At 55.1% G+C, this 12,384-nt stretch overlaps 1 protein-coding gene and 1 long non-coding RNA gene across 3 annotated transcripts in view; one reads left to right on the top strand and one right to left on the bottom strand.

The window, feature by feature from the left end:
• Positions 1–12,384, top strand: part of LOC136105291 (uncharacterized) — a 78,193-nt gene that overhangs the window by 12,357 nt on the left and 53,452 nt on the right. For both annotated transcript variants that reach the window (XR_010651845.2, XR_011740571.1), the window contains exon 2: positions 1,420–1,545. This is a non-coding gene — a long non-coding RNA (uncharacterized lncRNA). The remainder of the gene's footprint in view (positions 1–1,419; positions 1,546–12,384) is intronic.
• P2RY14 (purinergic receptor P2Y14) lies at positions 4,700–12,033 on the bottom strand. Its single transcript, XM_065844896.2, has 2 exons — positions 11,735–12,033; positions 4,700–7,090 (listed from the first exon to the last, which is right to left on the bottom strand). Exon 2 carries the CDS (start codon positions 7,070–7,072, stop codon positions 6,059–6,061), a length of 1,014 nt encoding a protein of 337 aa, XP_065700968.1. The 5' UTR covers positions 7,073–7,090; positions 11,735–12,033; the 3' UTR covers positions 4,700–6,058.

Genomic DNA, 12,384 nt, shown 5'->3' with positions numbered 1-12,384 from the left:
TAACTGAACACGTGGACGTTACCTAAAAGAGAGGTGACGGAAAATGTCAGTGCTCACGGCAGAGCCCAGAGAAACCCTTTTCTTCCTTCCTGGGGCAGGGGCACGCCGGGGACGGTGTCCCCCCCCCTGCACCGAGGACTGTATCCCCCCCCCCCGCCGGGGACGGTGTCCCCCCCCCTGCACCGAGGACTGTATCCCCCCCCCCCGCCGGGGACGGTGTCCCCCCCCCGCCACCGAGGACAGGGCTCTGCGTGGCCGTGAGCCGAACCTCAGGCACTCGGTGCTCTACGGGATGGAACTGAGTGGCGGGGAGGAAAAAGGCTGAGAAAGAGCCGGGTTAGGCAGGGTGCCGTGTGCAGGAGCGCGGGCTGTTGTGGTTGTTGTGGCTCGGAGCTCATTTCTGCGGAGCGAGGTGTCGTGGTGCCGGCTGTCCCCGGAGCGCACGGTGCCGGCTGTCCCCGGAGCGCACGGTGCCGGCTGTCCCCGGAGCGCACGGTGCCGGCTGTCCCCGGAGCGCACGGTGCCAACTGTCCCTGGAGCACCGCGGTGCTGGTGCCGCAGAGCGGGCCCAGGGCTGTGCGGGGCTCGCTCCTCCTGGCCACAGGGTGAACGCTGAGTTCAAACGTTCACCACGAGTGCGAGGGTGACGAGATGTGTGCACTGAGTCAGCCCCGTGCGGGGTCCCCAAAACCTCGGGGGTCCCAGGGTCTTGTCTGGCGCTGGGGACGTGTGGCAGCAACCGCGGGTTCTGTGCGTTGGGCTTCACAAATGTGAAGCTCCCCCCACCCCCCATGTGCCTTACACAAAGATCGGTGTGGAGCCGGGGTACCTGCAGTTGGCCTCTTTCACTTTCATATCCCTGCATGATCTCTTTTCTAGAGTTGTAACCTGTTTTGCAGATTTACAGGCACACGGACTCCACCAATAGCAATTACAACTCTAAACCTTTGGCCACTTGCCAAGCACTATTAAAAATAATAATGACACTTTAGGGATTTAAGGGAAATGTTTATAATTGAACTTTTTTTAAAAACCAAACGAACAGGAGCAAACGTCCAACAGGAGGCCAGGAGCCGAGGTCCTGCCAGTGGTACCAAACCCCCACGTTAGCGCGTTGTCACAGCTGGAAATCCACAGGAATTTACACATCACGCACCAGAGCTTTGTGAGGAAACAAGTGAAGAATGTCTGGTTTGAAGTTTAGTCATAAGCTTAAAGTTCAGGCCATATTTGTCGAAATGTTTGTGAAGTTCATTATCCGCGAAGATCCCATGTGTGGTTTTGAGCACACGCGGGCTGGTTTGTGGTGGTACGCTCGTGATGAAAAACCGGTCTTTGTGTGCTCGTATTTTTCTTTTTTAAACTTGAAACGCAGCATTCAGTCGGTTTTTGTGTGTTTGTGTCTCCCCTTTTCTGCAGGGTCAGTTTGCAGCTTAGACAACTCTTCCAGGGCTGAACCCCGGTGTGATGGCTGCGTAAACCTTTACTGAAAGATGATTTATGCTCCATACAGAGGTGTTTTGGGAGGAGAGGAAACATGAGAACGTGAGTCCACCGAGCTGTGATTCTGTTTTTAGCGTGGGTCAGTGTCATCCTCGTCCCCTGTCTATAAGCCTCATTTAAAACGTCCTTTATGTTTATAAATCACAGATGCAGGTGGTAGATTTCACTGTACTAAAGCCGCTGAGCACTTCTCATCACAAACCCCTATTTTTGGTGGTTTAAGCTTTGCTGTATTTTTGACGTTAGAGGTTTTCCGTGGTGCGCGGCTGCCCGGGCTGGGGGTGCGAGGAGGGAACTCATCCAAAATGATTAAATCTGCTCTGAGAACAAGGCTGGGGAAAAGAACATCTAAACCTTATAAAAACCAAACCTAATCCAGTGACCTTTCTAAGAGCAGCGGGAGAGTTGTGTTTTGAACTGGACACACCAAAGATGGTTGTGGGTGGTTCTGGCGTTGGGATCAGTTCTGGTACCTCTTCACATTTTGTGTGTGCAGTTGGAACCACAGATCAGTTGGGTTGGAGGGACCTCCCCAGCTCCCCAGTTCCCCTGCCATGACAGGGACATCTTCACCAGCTCAGGTTGCTCAGAGCCCGTCCAGCCTGGCCTGGGATGTCTCCAGGGATGGTTCAGCCACCACCTCTCTGGGAACCTGGGCCAGGCTCTCACCACCCTCAGGGCCAACAATTCCTTCCTCATGGCCAGCCCGAATCTCCCTCCCTTAGTTTAACCCATCACCCTTGTCCCATCTCAACAGGCCCTGCCTCCTTTTTTCAAAGCTTGCAAAGTAATTAAAAAGTCAGACAAGCACATACTGTGGAAGCGTTTTCGTTTCCGTGTGCTACTGTGCTCTCACAGCCACAGTTATTTAGATTTACGTGGGCAAATACCAAGCCCTGCCATGTAAGGAACTAAATGTTTTTGCCATAAATGACAAAAACCTCTCCCTCAAAGCAGCAGATTCCCTTCCCCACAAGCAGTTTCCCTTCCTGGGAGGAAGAGCCTGCGAGGTTTCAGTTGGACAAGCCAGGGAGCTCTGAAAGAAACAGATAAATAATGTATTTTCTTGAAAGAACAGAACCAAAACGCAGCTTTCTCCCATAGACCCTGGGGCTGGCTGGGCCGGTGGAGCCCCAGGCTGTGGGTGGGGGGTGCGGGGGCTCCGCAGGGGGAAGGGACGGGGTGAACCCCCAGTGTGTGCAGAGTGCGCAGGGGAAGGGACGGGGTGAACCCCCAGTGTGTGCAGAGTGCGCAGGGGAAGGGACGGGGTGAACCCCCAGTGTGTGCAGAGTGTGCGCAGGGGAAGGGACGGGGTGAACCCCCAGTGTGTGCAGAGTGCGCAGGGGAAGGGACGGGGTGAACCCCTAGTGTGTGCAGAGTGTGCGCAGGGGAAGGGACGGGGTGAACCCCTAGTGTGTGCAGAGTGTGCGCAGGGGAAGGGCTGGGGTGAACCCCCAGTGTGTGCAGAGCGCGCAGGGGAAGGGACGGGGTGAACCCCCAGTGTGTGCAGTGTGCGCAGGGGAAGGGACGGGGTGAACCCCCAGTGTGTGCAGAGTGCGCAGGGGAAGGGCTGGGGTGAACCCCCAGTGTGTGCAGAGTGCGCAGGGGAAGGGCTGGGGTGAACCCCCAGTGTGTGCAGAGTGCGCAGGGGAAGGGCTGGGGTGAACCCCCAGTGTGTGCAGAGTGTGCAGGGGAAGGGACGGGGTGAACCCCCAGTGTGTGCAGAGTGTGCGCAGGGGAAGGGCTGGGGTGAACCCCCAGTGTGTGCAGAGTGTGCAGGGGAAGGGACGGGGTGAACCCCCAGTGTGTGCAGAGTGTGCGCAGGGGAAGGGCTGGGGTGAACCCCCAGTGTGTGCAGAGTGTGCAGGGGAAGGGACGGGGTGAACCCCCAGTGTGTGCAGAGTGTGCGCAGGGGAAGGGCTGGGGTGAACCCCCAGTGTGTGCAGAGTGCGCAGGGGAAGGGACGGGGTGAACCCCCAGTGTGTGCAGAGTGCGCAGGGGAAGGGCTGGGGTGAACCCCCAGTGTGTGCAGAGTGCGCAGGGGAAGGGCTGGGGTGAACCCCCAGTGTGTGCAGAGTGCGCAGGGGAAGGGCTGGGGTGAACCCCCAGTGTGTGCAGAGTGCGCAGGGGAAGGGCTGGGGTGAACCCCCAGTGTGTGCAGAGTGTGCGCAGGGGAAGGGACGGGGTGAACCCCCAGTGTGTGCAGAGTGTGCGCAGGGGAAGGGCTGGGGTGAACCCCCAGTGTGTGCAGAGTGCGCAGGGGAAGGGACGGGGTGAACCCCCAGTGTGTGCAGAGTGTGCGCAGGGGAAGGGACGGGGTGAACCCCCAGTGTGTGCAGAGTGTGCGCAGGGGAAGGGACGGGGTGAACCCCCAGTGTGTGCAGAGTGTGCAGGGGAAGGGACGGGGTGAACCCCCAGTGTGTGCAGAGTGTGCAGGGGAAGGGCTGGGGTGAACCCCCAGTGTGTGCAGAGTGTGCAGGGGAAGGGCTGGGGTGAACCCCCAGTGTGTGCAGAGTGCGCAGGGGAAGGGCTGGGGTGGCCCCCCAGTGTGTGCAGGGGGAAGGGCTGGGGTGAACCCCCAGTGTGTGCAGGGGGAAGGGCTGGGGTGGCCCCCCAGTGTGTGCAGGGGGAAGGGCTGGGGTGGCCCCCCAGTGTGTGCAGGGGGAAGGGCTGGGGTGGCCCCCCAGTGTGTGCAGGGGGAAGGGCTGGGGTGGCCCCCCAGTGTGTGCAGGGGGAAGGGCTGGGGTGGCCCCCCAGTGTGTGCAGGGGGAAGGGCTGGGGTGGCCCCCCAGTGTGTGCAGACTCTCGGTCCCCCAGTTTCACTGCGCCCGTGTGCCGGCAGAGCCGTGGCGCGGTTCGTGGGGCTCTTGCACCAGCAGTTTCCCACAGCCCAGGAGGAGGCTCAAAGCCGGTAGGTTTATAAACGTCTCACCCGAGGCAGTGTCTGTTGGGGCTGGGATGAAGCACAGTGGCAGAAAGGTGAGCACATGATATTTCTGTTCCTCTCTCATCTTTGTAAAGTGAAACGAAAGCATTCGGCTTCCAGAGCCATTGCCTGAAAGCTTCTGTGGGCGCTTTGTGCACCAGTGTGTTTTCCCTGTGCAATGATAAAAATAATCAAGAAAAAAGAAAAAGGCTGCACTGGAAAATACAGTTAAAAAAAGATATTGTATTTATATATAGAAGGTTAGTGGCTTTCAGCTACTATCTTTGTACAAAGAGAAATAGCTTATCATTGTCTCAAAAGCATAGGAAAACCCAAAACATCGTTCTTGCTGGATTTAAATATACCCCAGAGTTTCTAGGCTGCGTCCCCGTGTGTTTTGCAATGGCTCTTTGAGTGTTCTTACCGTCTCTGCAACAACAGAGGGAGTTACTAAGATCTCAGTTTGGTGTGGACATCTTTGCGTTCACCGTGGCACTGCGGAGAAGCCCTGAGGAGCATGGTGCAGTGTAACCGTGTCGGTTTATAGAAGGATCCTCCTTAGATGCTTGTCTTGAGCATCGCGTTTTATAGAAGTGCTCTTACATTTGATGCCTAAGGGTGACAATTGTGCTTAATGTTTAAGTTTGAGTGTTTTCCCTAAGAAATCCTATACATATATATATATTTAGAGGCTCTGTGCAGATCTTTGAGGATTTCATCTGTATTTTTGGTTCATGTGTTCTCCACAGCTGTTGCGATAGTCCTTCCTGCCGCTGCGCGCTGCCTCGGCGCCTTGCTCCGGGAGCTGGAGCGTGGGACGTGGGGCCAGGGCCGTGTCCCTGCCTGGGGTCCCAGTCCTGTCCATGGGCTGTGGGACATGGGGCCAGGGCCGTGTCCCTGCCTGGGGTCCCGGTCCTGTCCATGGGCTGTGGGACATGGGGCCAGGGCCGTGCCCCTGCCTGGGATCCTGGTCCTGTCCATGGGCTGTGGGACGTGGGCCCTGGGCCATGTCCCTGTCTGGGGTCCCAGTCCTGTCCATGGGCTGTGGGACGTGGGCCCTGGGCCACGTCCCTGCCCGCGGTCCCGGACCTGGCTGCAGGACATGGGCCCTGGGTTGTGTCCCTGCCCGCAGTCCTGGTTCTGGCTGCGGGATGTGGGCTCTGGGCTGTGTTCCTGCCCGCAGTCCTGGTCCTGTCCATGGGCTGTGGGACGTGGGGTCAGGGCCGTGTCCCTGCCCATGGTCCCGGTCCTGTCCGTGGGCTGTGGGACGTGGGCTCAGGGCCATGTCCCGGTCCCTGGGCCGGCCGGTGCCGTCGCCGTGTCGCTGTTGGGCAGTTGGACTGTTGGGCAGTCCCTGGCTGGGGCACCGGGGGTTTTGTTCCAGTTACTCCTCTGTTTTGAGATCCAGACAGGTCGTATCCCACCATAACGCCCTCACAGCATCAGCTGCGATAGCGCGTAGTAAATATATTGGCAACACGCAATAATGTGTTTATACAGAGAAACTCCACGTGGTATCTTTATGCTGAAAGCTTTTTCTGTTACTGCTGGTTCTCATCTGTTCGGTTTCTTTGAGACCTGAATACTTGAGTCCCTTTCCGAAACGTGTGTTATTTTGCAGCCCTGAACCTACACTATGTTTATACTTTCCCCAAGCGTGTTGGATCTTTTGGATTTAGAGATTTCAGCCTCGCTTGAAGTTTTCGGCTTGAGCTGCAGTTTTTGATAGAGCTTTTCTCGGAAGGGCGCGCAGAGGAAGAAGTAAATGATGGGGTCGAGGCAGACGTTGGCCGCGGACAGCACCAGCGTGAACTCCTTGGCGTAGAACAGGGCGGCTCTCGCCCGGCAGCTGAAGTGCGAGCTGGTCTGGCTGAGCGTGTACGGGATCCTGCAGAGGTGATAGGGGACGAAGCAAACCACAAACACGAACATGACGCTGAATATGTTGCGGTTGGTTTTCCTCTTGGTCGCTTCCGAGCTCCTTCTGAACCTTTTGTAAGAGCTGTATATTTTTTTGGATATAGAAGTGTAAACAATGATTAGCAGAAGAAAAACAACCCAGAATATTCCTGTGCAAATATAACTGGATGCCTTGTGCCACTGTCTGCCCAGCTCGCTTTTAAGACCTATACATTTTCTGGAATAATTTTCTTTAGTGATTTCAGTAGTTAAGATCATGTTTGGAAACGATATAACCATTAACAATAACCATACAATTATAGAGACCACCTTGCTCCAGTTAACAGTGTGAACAAAGGAGGCGAACAACGGCTTTACAATCTTGTAGTATCTGTCAGAACCGATGAGGCCGAAGAACGCTATCCCGATGTACATGTTCGTGTAAAAAACAACAGCGGAGTATCTGCACACGAACGCGTTGAGCTGCGGGGGCGCGATTTCCGAGTCGGCGAGGATCTTGAAAGGGAACGTCAGGCTCATGAGGAGATCGGCAACCACGATGTTCTTGAGATAGACAATGAAGCTCTTCTTGCTGGGCACGTGCAGGAAGAGCCAGGCGGCCACGGCGTTCAGCGCCAGCCCCGCCAGGAAGATGAGGCAGTAGAGCAGGGGCAGGACCGTCCTGGTTATCACTGTGCTGTGGCTGCAGCCGCTGCCCGACGAGTTGCTGCTGGAGTTGGGCATCCTACCATGTCCTTGTTCCTGGAGGCAGAGAAAGACTAATTAGTACAAGATTTCTGCTCTTACTTCACAATAAACCTGGCACATTACTCAGGAATTGCCACATTATCATTTCCATAGTAAGTATTTTCCAAGTGGTGCCATCTCACTCTTTGATGTTTAAGGGTTTACTGCTGTTTTAGATAGAGAATCCATTTGCTTATTTGTTTGGTTTCAATCTGTTGTCTTCAAGCCCTGTGCTGCCCTTTTCTGCAAGTATCGGCCTATGTGCTGCAAACTGGGGGGGCACCGACACACAGGGATGTGACCCCAGCACATCCCATTATCCCTAAGGACCAGAGTGTAATTTTAGCCCTGGTTTACCAGGAAGCACGTGAGGAATATGAATGTTCCTTGTACCAATGTTCTGGTTTGTATCCAGGCCCAGAGATTGCTCTTCTGTTAGTCAGGCCTGGAAATACCTGGTGTTTGCCAATATTCTCTGCCGCTCACTTCAGACGGCCGTGTGTGCCGCCCCACAGCCTGCGGGACGCGGGTGCTTGGAGCAGCACGTGTCTGCGTGTTAGCGTAATGTAGGAGCCAGGCTGGTCCTCTCGGGTCGTTCAGATCTAGATTTTAGAGGATCTCCGAGAAGGAATCACATCTGCTGCGAGCTTTTCTTTGGCAGGATGTGTATGGGGGCGGATTATCCTCCGCAGGGAGGGCAGAACAGATATAGACACAATGCTGTTGTGTTTGGCAAATGAAAACCTCGGCAACTGGAAAACACGTGCCATGGAGCTGGGAAAAAAAAGCCACCCTGTCTTTTAGAAAATAAAGAATTTCCTTATTGCCACAATCAGAGCTGTAGCTGATGCCTCCATATAGCAGATTGGAACCTGAACGCGACCTTTCAATAACTAGAAATGAGAATTTGCTTTTAAATAGGTAAAACTGGCTTCCTTTGGTACGTTGTCTCGTGTGCGTTTTGCGGCTGAGCAGCGCGGTGCTGTTGCGGCCGGAGCAGGGAGCGGGTGCTGCGCTGTGCCCCCCGGCGCCCGCGGGTCCTGGTGCTGCTCCATCGGACCTGCGCTCCCGTCTCGGTGTGTCGGCTCCAGTCACGGGGCGTTTGTCGTCATTTGGTTGGGTTTTTAAAGGAGTAAGATGGCACGGGGCAGGTGTCACACTGGAGTTACCACGTGAATAGGTGTGTTAGGATTAGTAGGTGATAACGGGTAAGTTTGGGGGTGATATTGCTAAAACTAGAAGATTCTCCCCTTTTCCCTCCGTATCCTTCAGCCGTCCCCTCAGACAACTGGAAAGCGCCAATAACAGTTGGCATTTTGTTTCGGATGGCGGCACGCGGCCATTGAAAACCGTTCTCCTCCCCAGGCGAGACCGTGAAGGTTTCCGTGCCCGCGGTTGGGCTGCGCAGAGGAGCCGCCCGCTCTCGCCTGGGCTGCTCCTGCTCCTGCTCAGGCCTCCCCCTGCCCCACAGGAGCATCCTCTTCCCTCGTGGAACGCGAGGACTCGCGGTGGCTCCACAAGGGATGTGTGGCTGGAAATGAGCCCCGGCGTTCAGCCCGCGTTCCGCGTCGGGTTCATCCGGACACCGTGACCGCTCCTCGTTGGCATGCACTGGTGGGTCCGCTTAGGAGCTTTGTGTCCAGATGCTGCTTGAGGCCATGACTAAACTTAGGGATTATTTTTCCCCCTTCTACCCAATTCTTCCATCACTGCTGTTTCTTTGTGCTGCTGCGTAGCCACTGCTGTTTGCTGGTGTGTGTTGGAGGGTACATGTTGGCACCCAGCAATTCGTGATATGTAGGTGGCAATGGCCTTTCATACTTGGGCAGCATTTTGTGTTCAAATGCCTGGTCCACCATAAAGTCTATTTATTCTATGTAAATAATATCAACTAGTTGTGCAAAAGCAGCAGGCTTGGTTCACCAATTAACAAGATTGTTTTGGTAAAATATAGAAAAGTTTTGAGCTTTCTCAGTTTGCAAATCATGTCGTCTTGGCAAAACACAAAAGGAAAGTTGCGTCAACCATTAAAAATGCTTGGTTCCTTCTGTATTCAAGCTCTTAACGCTATCATTTATAACCCTTCCAATATCACCAAGGCACTTTTTCTTCTGTAACTTAGCTGTCAGATTTCAAAGTTCATGGCTGCTTTACTGAACATAACAATAATATTTACAAGTTCTTTTTTCCCCCGAATATAATGAAGTTGTGTGGCACTGAGTGCGCATTTAAGCTGTTTATGGCAAGCGGTGCAGCTGCTTGGTGAGTAACGGGGTCGGCTGCTGGCAGCGGTCACCGTCCCCGGGCCGCGTGCCCTGCGCTGCGGTGTGTGGGGACGGAGATAGGGCCACACGTGGTCTCTGGTGTCGGAGCTCTGCAGGACACGCGGTGCCCAGCGCACGGAGCTGCTGAGAGAGGAACGTTTCTCTAACGTGTTCTTTCTGATGCGTTAGGACGTTTGACCTCTTGCAAGTTTGCCAGGAGACGAAGATTTCATTATTTTCTTGTTCTTATGATAAGATCTGTCACAAGGCAATGTCTGCATCTCCATACTCCAGAGAATAGAAGTATGCAAAATCTACCACGTATATTTCAGCTCTTTAAAACGAGGTGTCGGGTGGTGGTTTGTCGCGGATGCACGGAGCGCGGTGCTGAGCAGTTGCACCCGGGTGCCAGCAGATGACAATCGCGTTGCTGTTGCAGGAAGTCACGAGGAGCTGCGATACCATCGTCCGCGGTGCTGCGCGCGCTGCCGTGGGACGGGCTCCACAAAGGGTGCAGCGTCGCCTGGGGGTCTGGGCTCCTCGCTGTGCTCCGTGTGCTCCCCCTTCCTTCCTCCTCCCCAGCCGCTCGCCCTCTAGCAAAAATACACGTTGCAAGCCGACGTTTTCAGGCAATGCGGGGATGAGGAAAATGGGCGTTTTTGTGCCCGGGTTAATGGAGCAGTGTGGCGCACAGCCCGGTGCTGGGGGAGCAGGGACGTGGGACCCCCCAGCCCTCCCCACAGCCACGCTTCCAGCATCTCGCTCGTCCTGCTGCCCGCCCAGGACACGGATGGCGCGGGGGACCTGCTGCTGTCACTGTGGCCACCGGGCTGGCACCGGTGAGCACAGGTGCCTGCAGTGCCGGCCGTGTGTGCCAGGCCACTGTCGCCATGGCAGTGCCAGCCATGTGTGCCAGGCTGCCCGCCGAAGGCGCCACACACAGAATCCCAGAATGTCAGGGGCTGAAGGGCCCTGGAAAGCTCATCCAGTGCAATCCCCCATGGAGCAGGAACACCCAGCTGAGGTTCCACAGGAAGGGGTCCAGGCGGGTTTGAATGTCTGCAGAGAAGGAGACTCCACAACCTCCCTGGGCAGCCTGGGCCAGGCTCTGACACCCTCACCCCAAACAAGTTTCTTCTCATATTTAAGTGAAACCTTCTGTGTTCCAGTTTGCACCCCTTGCCCCTTGTCCTATCATTGGTTGTCACCGAGAAGAGCCTGGCTCCATCCTCCTGACACTGCCCCTTTCCATATTGATCCCCAGGAATGAGTCCCCCCTCAGTCTCCTCTTCTCCAGCTCCGGAGCCCCAGCTCCCTCAGCCTTTCCTCACACGGGAGATGCTCCACTCCCTTCAGCATCTTGGTGGCTGCGCTGGACTCTCTCCAGCAGTTCCCTGTCCTTCTGGAGCTGAGGGGCCACAACTGGACACAATATTCCAGGTGGTGCGGCCGTTTGCCCGCTGTGTCGGTGATGTCCGGTGCTATGAAGGACAAGGTGAGCGGGGAGAGGCACGGGAGCAGCTGTAGATAAGGCTGTTTGTTCCGTTCCAGGGCCCTGAGAAGGGCAGCGCAGGCACCCGTGGCTGTGGCATGGGGACACCTCAAGGGCAGAATTTCATTTCTGTCTTGCAAGACCCACCAGGGGTTGTTTCATTTCTTCATCTTGCCCAGCAGCCCCTGGCACTTTCGAAAGCTGAACTTTAACAGCCTCATTCTCCTGAAAGTTGAAGTTTTCATTCTCTTTTCATTTCTGGTTTTTAGACAAGGGTGTGAATGATTCTAAAACTGCAGTCTTTTAACATTAGAAGATTAGAGCTTGCGAAGTATCTGTGCAAACCCTGATACCTGCACTGAAACCTGGGCAGTGCTTTGAGCTGTTTGCATGTAGGGTGTTTCTGGTCTAATCCAAATTCTTTCTTATTAAGCCTCCAAAAAACCACACTGAGGTCCTTGTGATCCCCCATCAGTAACGATGTCCCAATTAGGGAGTGGTGGATGAAAGGAGAAGTTAGGACCAGAGTATTGGGAATGGGCAGTTTATGATTAGATATTGGATGATTAGACAGATCAGCTTTTAGAAGTGACTGTCCTGTCAAAGTGGGATTTGTTCTAGTAGGAGTGTGTCAATAAGGCATTTTGATGATTAGTAGTTTTATTCTCCTAAAACTGGGTATTTAAAAGGCAGAAAATGTGGCTCAAATAAAGAAATAGTTCTTTTTAGTATTCTATTGTAACAGTAACATTCACCATTTAAATATTGGATTTTTGTATTCTATTTTCTGGTGTTTTAAGCTACGAGATCTATGTAGTTATGTTTCCCTATTTGTAAATGAAAATGGCAGTAGTTGCTTAAGAAGATTCTCTTGCCAGATGCCCGGTGCGGAGCAGCCCTTACCTGGCTCTGTGGCGCAGCGCCGGGGCGTCCTGGGCGTCCGTCTGTCCTGCTTTGCCGTGTTCATTTACTGTCGTGGCTGCTCGTTCCCGGGATCTGTTTGTGTTTTGCGTAGCGCCTGGATGATTTCCCACTCAGCTTGTTAGTCAGTTACAAAAATGAATCACAGCGGTAGCTATTTTAAAGTCAGAAGAGAATGTTTGAGGGCGTTGGTGTCGTACAGAAACGTGGTGCAAAGGCAGAGCCTTTCACCTGGAAGGAAGCATCAAATCACGTGTGTCCCTCGTCAGCCGCGGGCAGGTGTGCAGAGCGCGTCCCGCAGGCAGGTGTGCAGAAGGAGCGCATCCGGCGGGCAGGTGTGCAGAGCACGTCCGGCGGGCAGGTGTGCAGAGCGAGTCCCACGGGCAGGTGTGCAGAAGGAGCCCGTCCCGTGGGCAGGTGTGCAGAAGGAGCCCGTCCCGTGGGCAGGTGTGCAGAGCGCGTCCCGCGGGCAGGTGTGCAGAGCGCGTCCCGCAGCCGCGTCCCCGCTGCCGTGTCCCCACAGCCACGGCGGGTCAGTCCCTCCCGGCTGGCTCCGCTCTCCCGTGCGCTGCGCAGGGCACCGGCGGAGCCGCCAGCGCGCTGTGCAGTGACAGCTATCTCCCCATCGGCGG

The sequence above is a fragment of the Patagioenas fasciata genome, chromosome 9 (assembly GCF_037038585.1).
Source record: "Patagioenas fasciata isolate bPatFas1 chromosome 9, bPatFas1.hap1, whole genome shotgun sequence".
Taxonomy (NCBI): domain Eukaryota; kingdom Metazoa; phylum Chordata; class Aves; order Columbiformes; family Columbidae; genus Patagioenas; species Patagioenas fasciata.
This window is presented reverse-complemented; position numbering and strand designations above follow the sequence as displayed.

Excerpts from the sequence above, each read along its gene's own strand:
- P2RY14 (XM_065844896.2), bottom strand. The coding sequence starts at position 7,072 with ATGCCCAACTCCAGCAGCAACTCGTCGGGCAGCGGCTGCAGCCACAGC.